The following is a 26,285-nucleotide window of genomic DNA, read 5'->3' as shown; positions in this document are numbered from 1 at the left end:
TTCAGAATGGAGGACTAATTACTATAAGATCTAGTCATACTAATATTATATCATACTGCTGTGGAATCGTCATTTTTAACTTATTTCAAGTGTAAAATAAATCTTATCTAGATGTTCTCTCTGGAGTTTAAAAATAGAATGGAATACATCAGTATTCTATCAAACGATGAGTAGGATATTCAAAATATATGTAAATTGATTTTGGCAAGTGAAATCATTGCAGAGGCGGTAAAGCTTCCAGACCATACACTTATCTTAAATCTTAAAACGAATAGGTGTGTGCGTGCTGCAGTCTGATTGGTTGACAAATGTTGTTAAATGGGGTTTGAAACCTGATAATCTGAGCTAGTCACTGTGTAGGAGTACTTTTCATGGGTATCATGTGTCAATTATGAAAACGCACTTCTAGGCATGTGAGCAAGTCGACTGCTCCCTTCCATTAATGTTGGGTTTGATTAAGTCATGTCCAAACACAATAAATTCCAACTTAGTTGATTTTTGCTTGCCCTCTGCCACGATGTATTCATTTGTCACGGAAGCATACATCATCCTCTGTATCATGATGTCATAGTGTTCAGTAATGTAACCATATATGTCTAACAGCTATTTGAGTACACACAGAAAGAGTGCAGGAGAAAGTATTGATGACAACATCATGTGTCTTGAGAAAATACAGGTTTTATTGAGAATTCCATGCCTGGAAATGAAAAAATGAAAAATATAATTTCCGGGCATTGAATACTCAAAAATGCCTCAAAAATCTCAAAACATGATGTTGATCTCCTCAGTCATTAGGACATTTTAGTAACATTTTAAATCAAACTTTCTTGCTACCATGTTTTAGTAAATATGCACGCTGGTTAAATTTTATTGTCAGTGATCGATTTAGTTGAAACATTGATAAAGACTTTTTTGATGATACTGCTGCATTTCTGGTAGTATATCCGTTGTATACACATTATCATCAGTACACTTATGAAGATTAAATACAGATTTATTTAGAAGTGTGTCAGTGGGCTCTTATTGGAGCGGGGTGCTTAATGTGGCATATCCTACATGAATTCCATACAATATTCACTTCTTCCCAGCTTTGCTGCAACATAACACTACGCTCGACTGACTGCTGCTGTTTTTAGGATAAAGAGTTACTATTAACTATTCAGTATTCCTAATGTCATAGTTGAAACTGAAAAAGATAAAAACGATAATCTTCAGAATTATTTTTCTAGGACTGTGTGACCTTTAGGAATAGGACGGCCGTATCATTTATTATACATGTCAGCCAACTAGTATTGTTATGAGGCACTCATTCAAACGCTGTTTCCAAGACATCAACACCACAAGCCACTCAGGTCAATAGCATGATGAATGTTTTTAAAGCTAACAGTCTGAAAGGAATTTGGCAAATATTATAAGTAGTTTGAAATAATGTTCCATGTTTATTAAATAACTTAAATGTTATTTCTTATTTGAATCATTTAAAAAATTCTTGAAATCAATTCCAATAGCCTCTGTGTCTTAACTTGTGAGACACAGAAACTCATGATGTCGAAGACTGGCAGACCGAACATATGATTCTGTGTCCTTTATGGAATGTTCTATCTCATTGAAATCAGATCTAATTTCTCGCTTCCACTGACCCATGAAGATGCGGGATAGAATAGGTCTTCAGCAACCCATGTTTGCCTTAAATGGTGACTATACTTGTCGTCAGAGGCGACTAAGGGGATCGGGTGGTCAGGCTCGCTGACTTGGATGATGCATGTCATTGATCCCAATTGCATGGATCAATGCTCATGATATTAATCACTGGATTGTCTGGTCGAGACTCGATTATTTACAGAACGCCGCCATATAGATGGAACATTGCTGAGTGCTGCGTTAAACAACAAACCAACCAACCAACTCACTTCCACTAAACAAAGATCTGCGGACATCTCATCACGGGTTACATCAGAACGAGCCTTCGCAAACTTTGACTTACCACTGGAATGACTAACAAGAAGCCTACATCAGCCAATTAGAAAGCAGCTTTCTCGATTTACGACACTCGTTTCAACCTGGTGACTTCCATTACAGACTACGCTTGAAAAATATGTTGACATAGTTCTCGATTAAAATTTGAAAGCTGAACAAATGAACATTCCGGAATGTCTAATTTATGGTTGAGATTTTATGGCAGTGCTTCCCACATACTGTGCAACGCCACTTCCGTTCAATGTTCATCCCATGACAGCGAGGGATAGGCGATAATTTGGATGGAATCGGTTGTACGGGCCTTAATTGTTGTTCGGAATATCCCATGTTAACGTTTTCGAGGTTGCATGATTAGAAAACACATTCCGACTGTCACTTTCATGATCTGGTAAGCGATGCTTTGATTGGCCGGATGAAAGGTCGTTCTGACGTGACCCGTAATGGGATGTCCTCAGATCTTTGTTTAGCGATAGCGAGAACTAAGATCTGATTTTAATGAGATTGTGGAATGTTAGAACATTGAAAACAGTATTTCAGTACAATAATCTCTCAGATGTAAAACATTGTAAACATTTGTAGTGATGAATACAGGGACTATATAGTGTATAGAAGTGTACAGACTGTCAGTTGGCAGTATTTGTTTGTTTATCTGGTGATTGCAGCGGGACCTATCTGAGACTTTGTGTCAACTTCAGCAATTTTTCAACAATGTAGGGGACCGGTCATTTATCATAGGGTTGGGTGGGTCAGAGGGAATCAGGGTAGGGGTGGGTGGGTCAGATGGAATCAGGGTAGGGGTGGGTGGGTCAGAGGGAATCAGGGTAGGGGTGGGTGGGTCAGAGGGAATCAGGGTAGGGGTGGGTGGGTCAGAAACAATCAGGGTAGGGGTGGGTGGGTCAGAGGGAATCAGGGTAGGGGTGGGTGGGTCAGAAAGAATCAGGGTAGGGGTGGGTGGGTCAGAAACAATCAGGTTAGGGGTGGGTGGGTCAGAAACAATCAGGGTAGGGGTGGATGGGTCAGAGGGAATCAGGGTGGGATGGGTGGGTCAGAAACAATCACGGTAGGGGTGAGTTGGTCAGAAATAATCAGGGTAGGGGTGGGTGGGTCAGAGGGAATCAGGGTAGGGGTGGGCGGGTCAGCGGGAATCAGGGTAGGGGTGGGTAGGTCAGAGGGAATCAGGGTAGGGGTGGGTGGGTCAGAAGGAATCAGGGTAGGGGTGGGTGGGTAAAAGGGAATCAGAGTAGCGTCATGACAAAATATGACAGTCCCTATGGGAGGGTCATAAAATACATATTCATAATGCTTTTACATTTGTCTTTTCAGAGAGGGTCATCCAGAAATATGTTAATATGATGAACGTTAAGGAGGGCCATTATTTTCTGTACATTACATTTATAAAAAATCTCTGCCCCTTATTGTGAGAACAAGTAATTAGATAATGTTGTCTACTTGTGTTTATCACAGGGTATTGTTAACACAGTGACTAGTTGGTCTGCATTTACTACAGGGTACAGACTGACTTAGGTTGAAATGTACAAAGTTGAAAGACAATAAACGATCTGCAAGACTTCCAATGGACCATGCTGATCTCTTGAAGAAACCGACTGCATGAAACCACAAACACAAACTGATCATTAGAAAACATTGACAAAACGTATCACAGATGCTACCTATACAGTACTCATTACTGTGTTGAATTGACCAATACAAATATTCCTTGTATTTTGTTTGGACATACTTAAAGAATGTACTTTACTTATATTCATATTGATATAACTGTTCTTTATTGCAAGTCTCCATGACAAAAGTCAACTGCCATAATATGTCTGTCATACTCCTGTTGAATACAAAGACTTTGGTGATAAAATATGCTTTCTCTTATCACAGAATAAGACATTAAATATTTATATGATAACAATAAACAAATCTTATGAAACAGATTAAAAACAAGTATTCAAACATTTGGTCATGGGGAAATGGCAAAAACATATTTCTGTCATCTCATAAAATTCAAACTATACAGGAAAATATTCAACAAAAAAGATTGCTCACCATCTTGCTGTTTGTATGGTTGCCATAGCAACAAGGTAATTATCAAAGTCTTATGTACATGTACATACTTGCATGTTCACACCAGATGTGGCCAATCCGTACCATCCTGTCTTGAATAAAGCACTACATGTATATGAGATAGTTATATGGGTGAACCTATATACAATGGTGGCACCCATTAACATGGCTAGTCTCTATAGGCACGGATGTAGACTGAATGGATGTTGGACAATGCCAAACATACTTCCTTTGCATCAGTCTGTTGTGAGATAACAATCCTTTGAAAGATTTATTATATCAGATAATTGTTTGTCCCTCCTCGTGAGAGTTTGTTATACTGTCCACCCTAATGGACATTCTACTGAGTTTCGCCAACACTGTCTGTGACTGACACCTCTCTCACCAACACCGTCTCTCATTGAAACTGTTCCTGATTGACACCGTCTCTCATTGAAACTGTTCCTGATTGACACCGTCTCTCATTGAAACTGTTCCTGATTGACACCGTCTCTCATTGAAACTGTTCCTGATTGACACCGTCTCTCATTGAAACTGTTCCTGATTGACACCGTCTCTCACTGAAACTGTTCCTGATTGACACTGTCTCTCATTGAAACTGTTTCTGATTGACACCGTCTCTCACCAACATCGGCTGTCATGGACAGTCTCTCACCTACACCGTCTCTCATTGAAACTGTTCCTGATTGACACCGTCTCTCATTGAAACTGTTCCTGATTGACACCGTCTCTCATTGAAACTGTTCCTGATTGACACTGTCTCTCATTGAAACTGTTCCTGATTGACACCGTCTCTCATTGAAACTGTTTCTGATTGACACCGTCTCTCACCAACATCGGCTGTCACGGACAGTCTCTCACCTACACCGTCTCTCATTGAAACTGTTCCTCACCAACATCGTCTCTCATGGACAGTTTCTCACCTACACTGTCTCTCATATGGACAGTCTCTTACCCACACCGACTCTCTCACTGAAAATGTCCTTTAAGGACATTATTCCGTTTGACACAGTTTCAGTCTCTCATGGACAGTGTCTCTCATGGACACTCTCTGGCATCTCTCTCCCATGGACATTGTCTCTTCGACACCATCTCTCATGGACATTGTCTCTTTGACACCATCTCTCATGGACACTGTCTCTCACTGGCATCTCTCTCTCATAGACATTGTTTCTCATGAACACCATCTCTCATGGACACTGTCATCTCTCTTTTAATGGACATTGTTTCTCATTGACACCATCTCTCATGGACATCACTCTCTTCTTGTCAATCAGTGTCCATGCAGAGTGCTACATCTAGCTTGCCAGACTGGCTGGAACAATTTTCCAAAAGGTTCCTCTTTTCTGCTTCATGAAAAAGTTAATCTCAGAAATGCTGAACCTTCCATTTTTTCAATATTGAGGTACTCTTCCAAACACTGTCAGGCACCATGGAGGTTTCATATGTAGTAAGGCATCACCCAGTCACAACACTGATGCAGGTTAATCACCACAGAGGAGAACTAGCAATGAAGCAAAAGGTCAGCTTGAATGCTCAGCAGGCTGGGTCAACTCAACTGGCAGCTGGTCAACACATCTTTAATATACCACATGCAGGAACAGAGTCTTCATCCCATATCACATTTGAATGCAGGCAGCTCCACAGAAAGCATCAGTGGGAGCAAGCAGATGACCCAGTGTTCAGTTGTCAGGCTTTCTCCTATGTATTCCTCTTAGTCTACAGATTAGGAATAGGAGAGTAGCTCAAACTCTCTGCTGTTGGCAGGTATATAGGAATAAGAAATTAATTCAATCAATATTTATGTTATTTGGTCTTCAGATCTTCTTATATCTGTTCCTACAATAAAACAATATCAAAACAAAAAAAACAAGTCAATCCAACTCTGCCAGAAAGTCCATGACAAGATCTGGTACCATGTGGCTGGCATTCGGGATCGGGCTATTATTTTGTATCCGGGCACGTGATAATGCCGATCTCCAGTAGGACACTGAGGGTGATGAAGACGATGTAGAGTAAAAACATGATACCGCCCAGTGTCCGGCTCATCTTCCACTTGCTGACAGCGATGGTGACAATGACAGCCAGCAGCATGATGAACAAGAGGACTATAGAACACAACAGGCCCTTGCTGCTGACGTTGATGGCAGCACCATTTTGGGTAGCACTCCAAAGCAACCAGGGAATTGGCAATCTGAAATGAAATATACTTGTTCTTAATTCACGTTAACCTCATTGAAACATGCGAGAGAGTTGTTTCCCTTTGTCATGTGACCTCGGAACTAATACTTCTGCCCTTTCAGAAAATACTGCATGAGGGTAAATCTTTGACAGTATTTGGCTACCCAAATTCTTCAACCAAGCAGTGTATACAGTGACAGGGGTCACTGGAGGCACTTGAGCTCTTATATTTATTTGTATGTTGTTTAACGCTGCACTCAGCAACACCTATATGATGGCGGTCTGTGAATATTCAACTCTGGACCAGACAATCCAGTGATTGATACTGTGAGCAACAATCCATGCTGTCAGGGTACGATGACATGCAATCAACCAATTCATCGAGTCTAACCACCTAATCCATTAGGTCGACTCTTACAACTAGCATAGGCTGCTAGGTCCTTGTCTAAACTGGAATCCTAACAGGGGGTCACTCTTGTAAAAGCACCAACAGTGTGAGTGATCAGTAAATGTTATTGATAGTGTATTGTAGCATCAATGTTAACTGATATTCTTACTTGTCAATGACAACTGTGATGTAACAAATGTCATATTTGGGATAATACTTTCTGAATAAAGTACAGATTCTCGTACTCCCATCCGGGATTCGAACCCACACTGCCAGAGAGAGGCACCTAATTGCCAGCACACAAAGTCAGCGATCTAACCCACTCAGCCACCGAGGCTTCCACAAAAATGAAAGTCCGACAACTGGTAGTCTACATCACATACTTTGTGTACCCCTCTGTCAAGTGTAAATTTGGTGCGGCTCCCATGGCTGAAAACTATGAACACAATGCCATTTAGAAGGAAAATTTATATCTGGCATTATGTGTTGACAACTGTGATGTAAACTATAATGAGATGAATCTTTGAACCTCTGACCATCAATCATCCTGCAAGGACATCCTACATCTGTTGCAAAGAATCAATACTCAATATCTCAAACACGATAACCTAAAAAATAAAACTTTTGGGGATGGATGGTACACTCCAGAAAACAAAGATCAGACCAGAAACAAACTGTGGATTACATGCAAAATCTATCCAAACATCTGTGTGATGAGAGGGAACCTACCCCACAGTGATGTCAAAGATGTTACTCCCGACAGAACTTGAAACGGCCATGTCACCATACCCCTTCTTGGCAACGATGACGCTAGTGATGAGATCCGGGATGCTGGTGCCAGCTGCCAGAAAGGTTAGTCCCATCACCTGCACAGAGGGACAAATTCAGGTCAAAGTCAAACAAATTGATACCATAGTTCTAATGCCAAAGAAAGATATTGTCAAGGTCAAGGCAAGCATCTTCACGCTCAGCCGAAAGAAGAGATCGCACATAGTGATTTTGGTTGTCTGAAGTTTAGGCTTAAAGCATGTTATTATAAGTCATATTTCCCTGTTGTGTTTTGAGAGACAGCCATGAAGCTAATATTCCCAATGTGTCTGCCTACCTCTGGCTCGATGCCGGCTGTAGTTCCAGTCTCACTGGCCCACCACACCATCAAGTAAGAGAAGATTGCGATCGACAAAATACTCCCAATAAACGTGCACAAAAACCACTTCTTCTTTTCCTGAAAGTAAAGGCATATATCATATAATAGTCTCTAAAGGTCTGCTAAAATGCAGTAATTCACTAGTTATATTCACTTCATTAATTCACTGGTTATATTCACTTCATTAATTCACTGGGTATAGAGAAATTTCAGTAATTCACTGGGTATATTCACTTCATTAATTCACTGGGTATATTCACTTCATTAATTCACTGGGTATATTCACGTCAGTAATTCACTAGGTATATTCACTTCAGTAATTCACTGGGTATATTCACTTCAGTAATTCACTGGGTATATTCACTTCATTAATTCACTGGGTATAGAGATGCTCCAATAATTCACTGGGTATATTCACTTCAGTAATTCACTGGGTATAGAGACACTTCAGTTATTCACTGGGTATAGAGACACTTCAGTTATTCACTGGGTATAGAGACACTTCACTAATTCACTGGGTATATTCACTTCAGTAATTCACTGGGTATAGAGACACTTCAGTTATTCACTGGGTATAGAGACACTTCAGTTATTCACTGGGTATAGAGACACTTCAGTAATTCACTGGGTATATTCACTTCAGGAATTCACTGGGTATATGCACTTCAGTAATTCACTGGGTATATTCACTTTATCAATTCACAAAGTATAGAGGCACTTCAGTAATTCACTTGGTATATTCACTTCCGTGCTGTTTTAGACGTAATCAATATGTGCATAGGATCATAATGATTGGGGGAATAGACGACGTTGTGATTCGATCTAATTGACCCTGACAAACACAGCCTTGATTATTAAGCTGTATGACGTCTCCATTCTCATACACCCTGGAACCATTCAGCTCTTTTTTGAGTTTGGTTGAAATGACTAAAAAATAGACGTCTAACCGACTTATTCTGTTCTTAATTGATACAAGAGGCATTATAAAATAATAGATAACTTGACTTTTGCATGCCACCTCAAAGACAAAAGATTTCTCTTACCTGTCTTATAGTACAGACCAAATCAAATTTTCCAGATAAAAGTTATTTATGAAAGTTTTCTGATTTGATTATATACTAAACCAAATAATTTAGGGATAATGAATGTTTTGGGGGATATTTGTAGAAAAATGTCTTCTCAGTCTTCAATACAAATATTCATGATCCCTAACAGGGATTCATGGTTCGATATATATATTGAAAATTTGCTCAGACATGGCAATTTTGAATATAGATCTATGTCAAATTTACATTCAGATGAGGCATATTGACTAATTGTTAGTTCCAATCTGACAAGCAGGAGTTATGCTCTGTTAGTTGATACTGTGTTGATGACATCACTTCTGACACAAAGCTGTGAATGGGTCCAGGGTATTTATCCAACAGAATGGAGATATATAACCCTGGATGACCAAGGATGTGACAAGAAAATTTCTCATGTATATACAAAATTTAAAGCCCTTGATTTCAACTGCCACTGCTTAATGACTTCAGTTGAATCTAGAAGTGTTCCCTTAAATTTGATCCAGTGTCTCAAAAGTGCTTTACAAGGCAACAACACGGTCCTCTGGAGTGGAAATAAACAAAAGACAACAAAGTCTACCCTACTTTGCTACTTCATGAAATTGACATGATTGATACTCTATGAATTCATTGCAGTCATGACAAAAGCTTAAGTGATTATTTCTTGAATATATATGAGCAAATACCTATATTGATTACTTATGACAGCACAGTCCCACCAACTATACTTGAGAAATGCCATTGTCGGCCATATTGCTGTGTCAGCTTCAGTAGACACACACAAGCCCCATTATTGATCTGGTATTGATCGATTTATTTCAAAATGGCCTTAGTTTCCATATCACCAATTCAATACATAGTTAACAATGTCGCGATATATGTTCAGGACCGGTCTGATGACTGATTAATTCTGTTATATACACTGGGAGGTGGTCTATATTTTCTATTTCATCTCAAGGTTGTTGTTCTTTTCATCAAAATGGGTGATCTTATGTAAGCACCAAGAGTTATGTAACAACAGTTATGTAAAAGGAAATATTCATGATCTTGATTATTTGAATAATACTGCTTGGTGGTAACCATGTATTTGAAGTCTGTAACAAAAACAAACCATTAGGATTCCCTTGTTCCAAACAAACTAATAGTGGAGGAGTGAGTGAGTGACTATGGTTTTACGCCGCTTTTAGCAATATTCCAGCAATATCACGGCGGGGGACACCGGAAATGGGCTTCACACATTGTACCCATGTCGGGAATAGAACCCGGGTCTTCGGCATGACGAGTGAATGCTTTAACCACTAGGCTACCTGACCGCCCCAATAATGGAGGAAATGTAGGCAAGAGCGTCCGAGGCAAGAGCGTCCACTAGTCTTGTTTCCACCCTTGCCACATCAAGCCCACTTTCCTGAGCTAAATATGATTAAACTATCGCACATATCAGTAGTCCAATCAGAGAATGTTTAACAAAATCAACATCCATGACTGGTACCCTTTCGTATGAAACTGATTTACCGCTGCTGTCTTTGATGACAAATCTCTTTCATCTTTTACACCCTCCAATGATTACCTATGTTTTTGTGTCAGGGATGAAATCGCAAATATATTCGGTATCTGATCAACTGGGTTGTTGCTATGGTAGTCGCCATCTTTGTGAAGCTATACGAGATATGAACAGCGATCTGATTGGATATCACATTTTCATTACAAGGGGCACAACTCATGATCTATGTGAGGTGGCGCCAGGGTCGAAAAGTGGCCTTGATGTGGCAAGGGTACAAACTAGGCTTTGATTAAGGCTAGTGGACACACTTGCCGCGGGAAGATGGACTAAACCAGGTGGCACTCATATATGTAACTATTAACTATACTGGCAGTCGTATATCCTATAGTTATGGCAGATTTAATTTTAGATATTGTATTTAGATCACCAACATTGATACTGGTCTTTCTAACTAAATCTGACACGCTTCCACAAACAGTACCACTGCCAGTGTGACTGCATGACATACCGTATTTTCTTGAGTATAGTGCGCACCCATGTATAATGCGCACCCCCCTCTAGCGGGTTCAATATTTTGGAAAAAAAGAAATTTGAATATTATGCGCAGAAAAAATTTACACCGTACCCTTTCAGCGAAGTCCGGCAAACGAACGGGTGCTGAGAAACTTCGTCAGTACAAATTCGAAATTTGAGATAAAAAATCACCAGACATGTTTATTTACCGTTTAAATAGTATTTATAGTTCTGCTAGGCATTGTTTTATATCTAGGGATTAAGATTACCTTGTGTATTTTCTCGTAAACTAAGCCGGAAACAGCAATCAGCTGTACACACGTTTTCTTGGAATCGACCGGTGATTCGGTCAAGACACACCCAGTGATATAACTTTATAGGATTTTTAATGCAAGGATCGGCAACAATTGTATCTGAAACTATTTTATTTATCAGGAATAATATATTCCATTATTTTCTTAATTATATGCAGCCTTTACTAAACATATTTAAAATAATAATAACCCTAAGCGAAGCAGCTGATCGCTATTCCCAGGTATTATTTTTTACATGGAACATGTCTGACCAGTCACCGTCAAGGCTCACGCGCACGTGAGCACGTGAGCGCGAGAATTTCATGTTGACATAGAATCGTCAAACAAAAACAAATATGACTTTTAACGAGTCAAAGTATGTCATTTATGATATATGTATCCATTCTCTGTCAACTAAAGTTCGTTTCAAGGCGTCAATAGCGGTATTCTGACCGTGGTTGCTGTTAATAACGGTGAGTTGTGCGATCTTCCGATCGCTTCACACACGATTTCGCCGAAATTAATAAAAACAATATTATAAGGAATTTTGAATAAAATTAATGAAGTAAGTTACAAACATAAGTCCAGAAATACAAAGAACACTTTTATAGACAGACAGTGTAATTACATAATTATTTTGCGTACTTCAGTATGGATTTGTTGACATGGTATTTCCGGTGTTTCGTGCTCACGGTACGTAATGTCTTTCCATGGGAGGAAAAAACATCCAAACTCATAATTCGTGTATAATGCGCACCCCCTTCTACACAGCTGTGTTTTTCCGAAAAAAAGTGCGCACTATACTCAAGAAAATACGGTATTATATATAAAATGTTGACATGCTCCGGGTGAATATACAAATAAATAACAAGTTTGATTTTTCAATATCAGGCATCACTAGTGCATGTTTTCTATAGTTAAATCAAGCCCTGACACACCATCATGAATACTCTCACATATCAAAGATAAACAGAAACCTTGCCCCCTAGGATTTGACTGAATTTCCTATTATTTGTTTATTTGTTGTTTAATGCTGCACTCTGCAATATTCCAGCTGTATGACAGCAGTCTGTAAATAATCGAGTCTGGACCAGACAATCCAGTGACTGACATGAGCATCTGCCCACGCAATTGGGACACAAAGACATGCATCAACCAAGTCAGCGAGTCTGACCACCCGATCCTGTTAGTCGCCTTTTACGTCAAGCATAGTTGCCTTTTACGTCAAGCATGGGTTGCTGAAGACCTATTCTAACCCGGGCCTTCATGGGTCTAAGGTAATAGACACATATATATATATACTATATGCTCATTTTTGCCACTTTTGCACAACAGTTTAACACATAACACACCAAAATTCAATTATTGCAGTGCACCATAATTGTAATGTACTAGTTAAACTGCACACACAATTCCCCCACAGTGACTTCTCTTTCTCTTCAAGTAATGTAACAATGTGCGAACAAACTTTAAACGGCATCCTACACAACAGACCTTTTATAAACATAACAAAACATCATAAAAATATACAGCCACCTGAATCCAAAGGAATGAAGCCATATGTTACAAAGGTCAAAATGTCTTGATCAATATATTCAGTGGGATCCATGAATTATGGAGGGCCTAGACAGAATGCTGGCAGCCATCAGTGTGTATCTAATTCCTAAGTTTAATATTATAGTGATGAGTTCACATTTCCCAGCCCATCTGGTAATATCCAGGGTGCCATTGTACACAGTGATCTTAGCGCTAAGGTGATGGTAACTTCCATACCTTAACATAGACTTGTGACAGTCATAGTGCTAAGGTTGTTTTGAACAGCGGCACCCAGTTATGGAGTTTTTGTTGTTTGAAGTTTTGAAAAGGTTGACAAATGGAGAACCTCACCAGCCAGTTATCAAGTATATCAACACCACTTCATAAAAGTTTGAATTTCCAAAGCTTGTTGAGGAGTTTTAAACCTTTGTAGCCAAGTGTTGATATATTTGATCTCAAAAGTCACGAAAGTAAGATTCTATTTATCATACAAAGTCATGCTTCCTATTTTTTTTAGTTAGTAAACAGTAAAAACCAATGTCTTGGTGCAATAAGTACAGTTTACCAGCTTCAGTGGCAAAGGTCATGTCATTTGATTGTGAGTCATACTAAAAAATGATGCAATCTCACTAAAATCAGACCGTAGTTCTCGCTACCGCTGAACAAAGATCTGAGGACATCCCATTAGTGGTCACGTCAGAACGACCTTTCATCCGACCAATCAGAGCGTCGCTTACCAGATCATGAAAGTGACAGTTGGAATGTGATTTCTAATCATGCAGTCTCGACAACGTTAAAACGGGGTATTCCGAACGATAGTTACAGGCTTAACGACTGAATCTATACAATCTAGACCATATATTAGTCATTCTAGAATGTGCTTTTGTTCAGGTTTCAAATTTTTAAGCGAGAATTTGTCAAAATATGTTTGGGAGCGTAGAGGCCAATTTGAAATTAGTGCCGTAAAGCACGAGAAAGCTGCCTTCTGATTGGCTAATGTCGACTTCTTGTCAGTAGTTCCATTGGTCGGTCAGAGTTTGCAAAAGGTCCGTTTGACGTGACCCGTAATGGGATGTCCTCAGATCTTTGTTTAGCGGCAGCAAGAACTAAGATCTGATTTTAATGAGATTGAAAAATGATGTCACAATGGTCTGCAAAGCATCGTGATGCAATTTCATTGTAGAGATATCTCCCAGGAAATATTGCTCGGTCTCACACAAGAATTATCTCCTGTGGAAACCAGATTTGGGTGATAAAGTTACCAAACCTAAAGACACATAGAACTAACAGAAGCTTCGACTCAATAATCTTACACACTCTGTACATTGCATTACACGTTCATATATAAATATCTCATGAGGCCACAACTTTAAAATTTTATGTTTCATGCATTTATTCCAGCTTTTCCATACAATAGGTAGAAACAAAATTAAAATAAATAGTTATGTCAATCATTTATTTATTTATACGAAGGTCATTCTGCCGTGGAGTAAACACTGCAGCTGGCTTCTTGAATCACTGATAGTGATGTAGACATGGAATTTATATGTAACAATTTCTATTGTATAAGAGCGTCTATATTACTGAGTGGAAGACAATAGAAATTAATATTTTTATGTTTAATTCATTTCTTTTCCAGCTGCTTTACAGTAGGGGCGGCAGGCCCTTGAAAACAAAAAATAAAACTGGTGTGGCCTAAAGGCACCGATGACAATTTCCAGTGCTCAAACTATCCAAAGGTCTCCCATGTCAGAATTGAGGCAACACATCTATCAGTTCATTCTCTGGGCAACTAGTTTTCTGCAATGATAGTAGACACAATCATGACACAGTTTATCCTCACTGTGCCAGCTGCTTTTGGGGGGATTATCGGACAGAGCTTGAAAGTATGTTTGAGGGCGGTGTGAAAGGTATTAACGCCCGTTAATCTGTTAGGGACTGTCCGTGAACTGTTCTCGTTGGGGATAGCAGATGAATTTGAGACTTGAAGTGTGTTCACTCAATTAACAACTAAATTATTGCTTTATTGTTAGTTTGTTGTTTAACGCCGCACTCAGCAATATTCCAGCTATATGATGGCGGGCTGTAAATAATTGAGTCTGGACCAGACATTCCAGTTGATGCATCAACCAAGACAGCAAGCTTGACCACCCGATCCCATGAGTTGCCTCTAATGACAAGCATTGATACGTCTTACTGCAAGCATGGATTGCTGAAGAACTAACCAGTATCTTTACAGGACTAGTATCAATGCAAAAAGTTATATACATATTAAAGAAAAATCAATGGATTTTTTACATATATTGTATGGATGCGCTGTATGTAAATAAAAACCAAAAATATCAACATCTTTTTCAATGTGTTTTCCAATATATATCTATGTCCACATCAATGGATTTTTTACATATATTGTATAGATGCGCTGTATGTAAATAAATACCAAAAATATCAACATCTTTTTCCCAGTGTTACCCAGTATATAGCTATGTCCATATCTATATCTTGAGATGACTCCTGCAGTCTACTATTGTCTAAGAACTAAGTGAGGAGACTCACATGACACAGAAGTGTTGACAATACTTGATGACATTCAGTATTTGTTTGCATCTCACCTTTCGTCTGACATCAGGCAGAAATAACCACAGTGGGAACACAATGGGCGCCAGGAAAATGTAGGTGCAACGTTTACGACAAGTGTCTGGCCAGCTCATGTCAAGCGGCTCTTCTTCCTCCTCCCATCCTGGGGTCTGTAAGAGCAGATAACTCTGAATCATCATAATGTACAAGGGAGAAAACTCTAAAAAAGGAAACATAACTCTGTACAGATTATACTAAGCTTACCAACAGTTCCCTTCAAATGTTAATCTAATATTTATAAAAGTAAACAAGGAGAGTAGGAACTGACCATCTAATATTTAGAAGGGAGTGGAAGGGGGAACATGATTTATGTTCAGTAAAACAATTCTCAGCAACATCTAGTCTGTCTTACAGACCCTGATACTGATATATATCAAACACAGACCGTGCAAGTCTATAATGTTTGGCAAGTCTAGATTACAGCAGTATCTGAAAATGAAGAGAGTCTCTGGGCTCCCTCTTATCATATTTTTACTAAGATAATTGAAAAACTATTTTTTTCTGTACGATATGTTCATTTCAGAGACTAGATGTTAGTCTTGGTAACCTCCAACCCGTCCAATATTTCTGTTTATGTATATTGTATTAAATCCAGCCCCAGCCCCTAGAATATGAAATGGTGGTCAGTCCATGGTAGCAATGTAGCAAGTACCTTACCTCCGATTTTGAATCATTACTACTTTGTGCCTCATCTTCGCCTTCCTGTTTTCCATCGACAGCAACGTTGACATCTCGTCGGGTCACTTTACCATTCTGATCTGGTTCCTGGTCCACCATTGTTAAGGCAGTTTCCTGACTCACACAAGGGCTACCTTTTCTTAATGACCCTGTAGACTCGTAAGCAGGTGACACCTTGCCATTTGAGATGACATTAACTTGCATATTGTTGTCCTGGTCCACATTGCCGTTCTGCTTGGCACCATCTTTGGAATCCATGTTGATCATAAGCTGTAGGCTAGCCATTGCATGCAGAGCCACTGCTTTGTCTTGTACTTTCTCTGCAAACAAAGTTGGGTGTGGTTTCACAACTGGGACATCTAATCTTATTTACAATTTTATATAAGTCACCATTTTGTTCATCAGCGTGACGAGCAACCGCTTTAGCCACTTGTACTTCATATACATATACCTTAAGGTTTGCGTTGCTGTGAAAGGGACCCGTGAAGATCCGGGTTAGAATAGGTCTTCAGCAACCCATGCTTGCTGTTAAAGCGACTATGCTTGTCGTAAGAGGCAACTAACAGGATCAGGTGGTCAGACTCGCTGACTTGATTGATGCATGTCATCGTATCCCAATTGGATCCATGCTCATGATGAGAATCACTGGATTGTCTGGTCCAGGCTCAATTATGTACAGACAGCCGTCATATAGCTGAAATATTGCTGAGTGCGGCGTTAAACAACAAACAGACAGAGACATTTTCTAGCTCCAAGTTTATACAATGTTTTGGTATCATGCATAGAATGCTTGTCAGTATAAATATTCCTCTCCGGACACAACCAATGGGTTGACAGTGATCTACACATTCTGAACACCCAATCATATGCCTATGACAATCACAGAGAGTATGTGAAAATCAAGAAATCTAATACCCCTGCCTTAGCCCTGGCTCCATAGATCTCTCCTGTTTACACCCACTGCCTGTCATAGTCCATTAGACAGCAGGTCAATTTCGGCCAGATTTTTCAAGGAAATACAAGACATTTGTGATGCCAAAGTTTCTCTAATACTTGCTTTGAACCAGGGCCCTGTTCCACAAACTGATCTTTGCGCTGAGACGATCGTAACTCCCATACATAAACTTACGACAATCGTAGCGCTAAGGTAAATTTGTGGCAAGGGATCCAGATCTGTTTGTTTATAGTCTTATGGTCCTGTTGGTGTCAAACCCTGGTAAAGGTGAGATACTCTGGAGTGCTGACCACCTGTTACTGACCTGCTGACAGTTTAATTACAAAACAAGATCCTTCACAATGGGGACACTATTGCACTGGAGTAGTCAGCAGTCAGCTCCCATATCTTATTTAATTGACACAGTGAAATAAATGTCACAACTTAATATGAAAATAAAAGAAGACACTAAACTGATTAATACATTTACATCATCTAAATTTCCCATTTGGTACTAGAGACAAATCCCCCATGCCACGGTTCTTAAAAAGATAAATTCCACACACATATATTTGACAATAAAATATGATGTGCAAATAATAATTTTGAAGATGCCTAACCATTATTTTTGATGATGGAAAACCTATCCTTTCACATCTTCTTGTTGATTTAAACCAACAGCTTCTCCTTCATATTGACAACACTACTAAAATCCAGTATCTTCCTGAGCATTAAGATAATCATCTTAATGATAAGGAAATTATTGGAGGTCTTTCCATGCATTTCCATCTTTCACAAATAAATTAACGACCTTGCTGATGAGGTTATCTACTATTCCTAATTACAGGTCCAGAGTATGTTCCTCTGATTGGCAGTCTGAATGCTGCAGTAATTCCTTGAATTTCAGGTAATAATTGCTATTCTCTAGGCATACATTAGAGCACATTGTCAGTCTCAAGGTTCTCAGCACGATCCTCATCAGTCCGGCTTAGTGTACTGGCTGACGTCTCCAGATTGCAATTCATTAACGTGTCAATAAAGATTTCCACAAGGACCTCTTTTGATTATACAATTGGTTGCCTGTGCTTGCTCAAAAGTTGTTTGATCAGGGATACAACATTCAAGGCCACTGTAAAACTTTCAAAATGTTTTATGGTAGACATGTGAAGGACATTTCCAAATTTGACAAATCAGTGACAAAAATATTTCCAATGCAATTACCTATTTTGACTTGTACCATATGTTATCAGGTGAACAATTGACTTGCCTTTGCATGTGTTTGTGATGGGTGACACCGGTGGGGCAGGATACGCTCACCTTTTCGCGAACACCTGGTATTCTCATTATTTAATAGTGATTCATAAACACATGCTTATGATATAGTCGGAATAGTACAATTGACTCTGCTTTTTCTCAGAGATTTCTTATGATTATGGAACAGGTTTTATCACTTTTATTTAGATAAAGTCATCAGAACACTCCCATACACAACAGTTTGAGCCAGGCAGTGATAACAAAATCATACCAGCAGACATCCGTAGGGTTCCCAAACAACACAGTACATCAAGCCACAGATAGGTTGGTGGACATTAAAAAACTAATGACTGTGAGACCAATCAGAGAAGACCCCTATGCACCATTACAGATCTGTCAAACGAGTACTGTGTGTTAATCTTCATTTGGTTTATGATATTGATGGTATCTGGATGGTAATAAGATCTATCTGGTGATCAGGTGACTGTGGAGGACAAGATTACATAGTGGCGAGTGAGATGGGCCCCCTGATGGTCAATAGGACAGGTGAGTCTAATACGTTAACGAGCCAAAGTATGGCATTTAATTACAAAAGGAATTTCTTATTGTGTTGGTTTACTGGAAGATGAACGCTTTGAACTGTGTGAGTTAAAATCACGTAAAAACGCCTGAACTGACAAATAAGTTGGCTTCACACATTGTACCAATATGGGGGATTGGACCCGTGTCTTCGTGTCCTCCTGTCTTCGGCCTGACGAGCAAACGCTTTAACCAGTAGGCTACCCTACTGTCCTTGCATCGAGAGGGTTAATGTAAATAAGTGATTCAATGAAACCTTGTGTGAAAAAGAAATGTTTTTTTATTGCCCAATTTTGCCGATCCTCAAAATCGTGGTAATTAAGCTGAGGAGACAACAGAGAAATGTTCAACTCGGGCATTCCCAATTAAAAGTAGTTCCGATAAAAAAATGTGTAAAAGTTTATACTTTGTAAACGTCACTCTTTGAAGTTTGTTGAAAAATGAATGGGTCGTGTGAGCGGCAAAGGAACCAATCACATCACCGAAATCCCTTACACTTACAAATAAAAATTAATGATATTTTAAGAAGATGAATCTATTGAACATGTAAGGATAAGAGTTTATGGATGAACAACTTCTTAATTACAATTAAGAGCGACATTTCGGTGTAGGTTCTAACATCGTTGTCAAGCAAGTGATACCGAAATGTCGCTCTTACTTGCAATAAAGAAGTTGTTCATCCATAAATTCTTATCCTTACTTAGTACTCCAACTTCTAAATGCCTATCAAGCTATTGAATATGCACAGTTTACCAGTAAACAATGACATGTATGGAATTACCCAACGTTTTAACAAAATCCGTGGAATTGCAAAGGTCATCACAGACTATGCTGAGTCACAAGTACACACTTACTAGCTAAAGGGATCCCTACCCACTTTTGAGACAACATGGAGGGGGAGGCAGAAGATGAATCTATTGAATCTGCACAGTTTACCAGTACCAGGCACCACAAACAGCTTGCAAACTTGCATAGTTGGAACCATTAGGATCAAACAAATTCATAGTATCAAATATGATTCTGTGTTGTGGTTTGCTGTGTTCACAAAGTTTGACGGGTGATCAATCAAACCATACAGGCCACATACAACTGTACCCTAATATTCAGCATTCAGGTACACAGCTATTTGACCTTTCACACCCAATGGGATTTGTTTCGGCAGACAATCGAGACTGATTACTCTCTGGTGTTGACGTTTTATATTTCTCAATAAATTCATCAATCTAAAAAAATCAGACCTTAGTTCTCGCTACCGCTAAACAAAGATCTGAAGACATCCCATTAGGGGTCACATCAGAACGACCTTTCATCAGACCAATCAGAGCGTCGCTTACCAGATCATGAAAGTGACAGTCGGAATGTGATTTCCAATCATGCAACCTCGAAAACTTTAACACGGGGTATTCAAAACGATAGTTACAGGTTTAACGACTGAATCCATATGATCTAGACCATCTATTACCCATTCCAGAATGTTCTTTTATTTAGGTTATAAATTTGTAATCGAGAATTTGTCAAAATATGTTTTGATGCGTAGTCGCCAATTTGAAATTAGTGCCGTAAATCTGTTTGCGAAAAACACAGACCCAAGTTTCCCCCGAACTGCCCAGATATCCCCTGACAACCGACCAGGAATCAGGCATCCACTGACAACAGACCATCAGTCACGCTTGCCTCAGAACATAACCTGCATGGAGCCAGGAGCATATGACTTCCATTGATCCTGTAAATCTCTCAGTTAAAACTTTCGCACAAGTAGGATCCATATCAATATATCTTAACAACTGTAGTTTCAACCTTGACTCGTTCAATATATAGTTTCATAACACCCCAGCCAGGGGCATTGACACTGTGGCAGTTGGAGCCCTTCTCCAGGCCAGGATCAATGAATACAGCTGTATCTACATTTATGCCGAGACAGCAATAGAGGGAGGCTGGATTATCTGCAGAGCTTATATACATAGATATAATGGTGCCCTTCCTGGCCTACAAGTCAATGACCTTTGGGAATTTAATGCTTTTTCTTCGATGAGCTCGATAAATTTTTAGGGTAAATCTCAGATTTGAATCAGTTCTTGTTAACTAATATTGCTGGAGAAGAAAACCAATTAATAATTTTATACTCTCATACTGATAACTTGACATATCAAAACTATGCGTAAAAGCAATAGCAGACAAAGGTCAAACTATCCATGCACTGCAGTAGTTGATGACAAGTCAGAATAGCTGACATCAATGCCATGATAAACTGAAAAATGATAATGATAGACTAATGCAGTGATTATATACTCTTCTCATATTTCTTAAAATAAACCTTGTTTTAACAGACATGTGAGTATCCATTCAGAATTAGACAATAATCAGAGATACTGTCCTCATTTCACCAACAACTGCAGAATGATAATGAATAATAAATTCCGATATTTTTCAAAACATGGGGGTAACAAATCTGTGGATTCGCAAAAATTGAAATGTAAAAATCAACAACAGGGATTTACTCCTCTGACCAGAAAAAAAAGTTACATGTTTAAAAAAACATTTACTGTCGTTATCAGTATAAATTATTTGAAATACTATAATGAAAACCTGTTGAAAATTTATATTAAACTCTACCACCCCAACTTTATTTTGTAAATAATATTTTTTCCACCTTATTAACATTGAGGAAATACCAAAATATATTTAATATTGGAATTTTCTATTTAATTTTTTTTTTAACCTACCAATCTGAATTTGTGGGCCAAAAATCAGCATACCAATAGTTGTAAAATGTCTGGCTTAAAAGGGAATCCATTGCAACAGTTATATCACATTCAGAAGTTCAACAGGCCCGACTTTTTTAATCTAAATTTACAGATGTTTTGTTGTACTCATCAGAAGTCGGACAAAACGAAATAAAAACATTTAAATTAATATTTTTTTGGTTCCTTAAAAAATATGGAAATGTTTCCATGTATGCAGTGTCAGATATGTGAAGCTTGTCTTGTGATGTTACCTATTTGAGTTAAAGCTATCATGTACAATTTGTCTGTAGTGAACAAATGCTCGTTTGCGGTGAACAACTAGGTTTGCTTTCAGAGGGGAAATGGGCTTTACATACATATTTTTTCACTTTTCATCTCTTATGGTCCTTGGTAATCCAATTTCTTTTAAATGGCTGACCCAGGGATTCTGGGTTAGTAGAATTCCCTATCAACCTATGCTGGTCGCGAGAAGAGACTTAACGTACAAGGTGGTCAGGTTTGGTGACTTGGTTGGATCATTGCTCACAATATCAATCACTGGATTGTATGGCCCAGATTTGATTATTTACAGGAAACAGACAAAAAGTTAAAACAAAGCTAAGTGTGGTATTAAATTTTGTTAAAAAAATACAAACGTCCATCTTCGAGATAAATGAATGCCTTACCAGGTCCGAGAGGGTCAATTGTATGAATCATCAGTTGCAGGACGCCATGGCGGAAGCGACTGCTTCCTGCATGAAGAATCGGCAAACTGCATCGCCGCTCACCTTTCTGGAAAGCAAACAAACAGAACATACAGTCAGCGAGTGAGTGAATTTGAAGTATCATCTTCCCCAGGTCTCCAGTCACAGGACAGGGTGTGACACCGCCCTTCAGGATAGGTTGAAGTGATCCAGGTTCCTGATATTGATATCAGTTTCTTGGGTCCATAAAACATGACATTGCCCTCCTGAATGGTCAATAACTGATAATCATACAAGGCTGTACACAGCTGGTTGAGATTACAACCCCAAACAATAAGTCATATCATTCAAGTCATTATTGACTAACAGACATGTGCACAATTATATATATACCTTATTCGACGTAATAAGCGTCGAGGGCACTTTCAAAATTAGAAATAGGGGGCTCTTATTAGAATATTATTTTGGTGAAAATAAAACAGAGTTGAAAGATCATAAATTTCGTGGTTTATGCTCACAGCCTGAAATGGTTATATACGACAGATATATTTTTCCAGAATTTAATTGGCCATGATTGAGGGTGCATATAACACACGAGTGCGTATTATACACGAATAAATAAGTCTTGTGTATATTGATCAATCGGAAGGGGTGCTGATTGGGATTATTCACTAGCCAATATATAAGCAAAAATAGCCGTGGGCGCTTTTTAGAGCAGGGCGCTTATTATGTCGAAAACGGTGTATATATATTTTGATACATTGGGATATTTAAAAAGAGAGGCTGAGAGATCTGACTATGAAAAGATGGATCGGGTACATCCTACAAACATCTGACATCAATGTTTCCAATGGTTTTGCAGGACAGATTGGCATACAGTTTGTATTCTTCACTACTACCTTCAGAGGCAGCGGCCTTATTGATATTTTAAAAAACCCGAATCTACTTAGCTGTGTCCCTGGACATTAAGAACATTGATATGTTCAGTTGTCATGAAGAGAAAGAGTTTTAATTTCAGTGTAACAATGGATGGACGAAAACTCATGACATAAGCACAAGTTGATGTTTGTTTGTTTGTTTGTTGTTTAACGCCGCACTCAGCAATATTCCAGCTGTATGACGGCAGTCTGTAAAAAATCAAGTCTGGACCAGACAATCCAGTCATTGACGTCATGAGCATCGATCCATGCAGTTGGAATACGATGTAATGCATCAACCAAGTCAGTGAGCCTGACCACCCGATCCCGTTAGTCACCTCTCACGACAAGCATAATCGCCTTTTATGGCAAACATGGGTTGCTGAAGACCTATTCTACCCCGGATCTTCACGGGTCATGATAATGCGACAGTGTCAAGGGAACTAAAATGAATAGTAATTGTCATGGACAGATGGACAATGGATGGAAATCCATGACACAAGGTCACTTGGACGATGTGAAGGTGAGCTGATAAAACTGATGGAATATTCATTAATAGAAATAACAGGCGTTCAAAATATCAGCCAAGTAATGGGGCAATTTTAATAAGCATAATCATTTTCAGTTTCTGGAAATCATTAAAAAAATATATATATTGTACTGACATGATGGCAGAAATTCAAAATATATTATGGCCATCTGAACCTGAGTTTCCAGCAAGTCCTTTTCAGCCTGTTTGATTTGCAGGTCCTACTGAAGGAAGTGATACACATATCTCTGTAATATAATGAGAGATAATCCTGAATTCCTGGCTATCTCACAGCTGATGTTTGCACAATATCTGTCTTGGTTTCTATGGCAACAATGAACAATGCTTATTAGGGGTGTAGTGTGATTGATGTAGGTATCAATGCAGGGGTCCGGAAAATTTAAAATCCCAATCGGACATTTACATTTATGCCACGCCCCCTTCAAACAGCGTGTTTTAGTACGACTTTTTACACACAAATTACAAGTTGTTACGTATTCATAATATGATGAATTATGAATTGTTTCAATTTAAATTGTTTAAATCACCGGACAATTAATAACAAATAATATCATTTTAGATATATATGGAAAACATTCGTTTGTTTCTGTTATAATAACGATCTGTCAACGTTGTGAACGGTCTAATTAATATTCATGAGTCTGCTAGAGTGTACGCGTTGTAACATTTGGATCAAGACTATTATCCCATATTTGGTTATCACGTGACCTCACGGGAAAAGTTTGTTTCTTTAAACTAAAGATTATTTAAAACAAGACAGATAATATAATCCTAAATCCTAAACTATCGTTGATAGCAGTAGTTATTTGAATACTTTTTCATCTGTACTTAATTATTGACCATAAATTTTTTTGTTATCGATCGTCACAGAAAGCAAAATGGCGGTCAATCAAGATTCAATATACGACTAGCTACTGAAAACAATAAAATCTGCAAATCCTCGTTGTATGTCAACCAAGTGAAAGTCGTTAGCCACGACTTACAAAATGATCATTCAGACTTTGAGGGTTTGGCAGATCCGCTCGACTGATCTGCATCGGTCGACTGGCTGTCGTCACGCTTTCGCTTCTTGACTGAGGTTACGTATCGTAGCATTGTGAGGATAATGAGGTACATCGATGATGCAAGGTATTTATGTACAGTTGTAAATACATTTTACTCAAATTAACAAGATGTTCTCAGTAATAAATCCTCGATTAATCAGTGTCAACTCAGTTTATTGCCTATTACAGTGATTGACCGATTGGACTATCATTCTAGGTACGATGTATTTACAGCAATCAAAACAAACAAAGCTTGTCAGTGTAGATAATCTTCATTGTGTTACAACTGCAGACAGAAATTGCTCAGTCCTAACTGTTGATCATGTCCGGTCAAAATTTAAGAATGTCCGGACAATACTTTTTAAAATGTCCGGACAGAAAAATTTAAATGTCCGGTAAGCAATATTTTAGACCGGACATTTGAGATTCCCAATCGGACATGTCCGGCGCATATGACGGTTTCCGGACCCCTGTATCAATGTATTGCAGTTATCCATGGCCAAATGGCAATACACCAATAACCCATAAACCGTATGTATGACAGTTGCCACGAGTTGAGCTACCATCAGGTGTTAAATGTGTATATGAAAATAATGAAAATCAGCACCTCTAGTAATATATGGTCAAGAAGCACTGTACTATTTGTTTTCATCCTTGGCCAAGGTCAGTCTTGATACTCCTGGGGCAGTTGTGTAGTCTAGTGGTTAATGATTGTGGGTTAAAATCCCAGTTCGCCAAGATTATGTTTCTAGGTTTGTTAGCACCATACCTGTGCTTGTGGGTTTCACCGAAGAGGTAAACGTCTGAGACCTGCATAACTTCAGGCTTTCCTCTCACATTAAGCTGACATGCCGTGATATAACTGGAATACTGTTAAAAGCTGTGTAACACCCAACTCACTCACTACAATGCTCCAGAAAGATTCTTAATACACTTTAAAGCATCTTGTTATCAGTCTGCTTGTCTTCAACAATAACAAATAAAAACTGTGAACGTTTCCTTACTTACAGCCCAACATCTGCACACCTGAGTACATGGCATCTTCCCAAGGCAAGGGAGTTAACTGACCATAAAAGTCCAGTTTCCATCGAAGCCTAAATAGGCTGGACTATAGGTTTAGGCATAGTCCAATTAAAATCGCGTAACAAAATCGACATCGGGTTCGTAAACTGCCGTGCAGATTTCGGTCAGATTTGCAAAGCATGTGTTCCAACAATATAGTGTCACCATATATATTCCAAAATCTCTTCACGTTTTCATCAAGGTGCTCACATGATTTGATGCACTTCACGAAGTAAGACCCGTTTCGTTACAATAAAGATCTTGATTATCGATCAGATCGTCTTGACTGGGCGCCACCATTTTGTTGGAAGTAAATGAAAGCAATATGAGAGGTGGAATCTGATTGGTCAATAGGACGGACATAGAAGGGACATAACTTGTAATAGCCACTGATGTCGCAACGATCGAGCCCAGAAATTCCAGCCTAGTTCAGCAAGGGTGAAACTGGACTTTTACAGTCAGTTAACTCCCTTGCATCAGGTAGAGATGACCATTAGGACCGCCATTTTTCCATTAAAGACACTTTTAGCAGAG

General features: G+C 38.9%; 1 protein-coding gene across 4 annotated transcripts in view; it reads right to left on the bottom strand.

Annotated features, from left to right (window-relative positions):
* Positions 1–2,837: 2,837 nt before the first annotated feature.
* Positions 2,838–26,285, bottom strand: part of LOC139457661 (sodium/potassium/calcium exchanger 2-like) — an 80,397-nt gene continuing 56,949 nt past the window's right edge. For all 4 annotated transcript variants that reach the window (XM_071239049.1, XM_071239113.1, XM_071239244.1 and 1 more), the window contains 6 exons: positions 22,162–22,267; positions 15,965–16,305; positions 15,283–15,417; positions 7,722–7,841; positions 7,346–7,482; positions 2,838–6,241 (listed from right to left, as the gene is read on the bottom strand). In XM_071239049.1, the coding sequence (XP_071095150.1) occupies positions 5,992–6,241; positions 7,346–7,482; positions 7,722–7,841; positions 15,283–15,417; positions 15,965–16,305; positions 22,162–22,267 (1,089 nt within the window). In that variant the 3' untranslated portion in view covers positions 2,838–5,991. The remainder of the gene's footprint in view (positions 6,242–7,345; positions 7,483–7,721; positions 7,842–15,282; positions 15,418–15,964; positions 16,306–22,161; positions 22,268–26,285) is intronic.

Source organism: Haliotis cracherodii, unplaced genomic scaffold (assembly GCF_022045235.1).
Source record: "Haliotis cracherodii isolate W230 unplaced genomic scaffold, xgHalCrac1.p SCAF_1, whole genome shotgun sequence".
Taxonomy (NCBI): domain Eukaryota; kingdom Metazoa; phylum Mollusca; class Gastropoda; order Lepetellida; family Haliotidae; genus Haliotis; species Haliotis cracherodii.
Note: the sequence above shows the minus strand (reverse complement) of the source record. Positions and strands in the feature narration are given on the sequence as shown.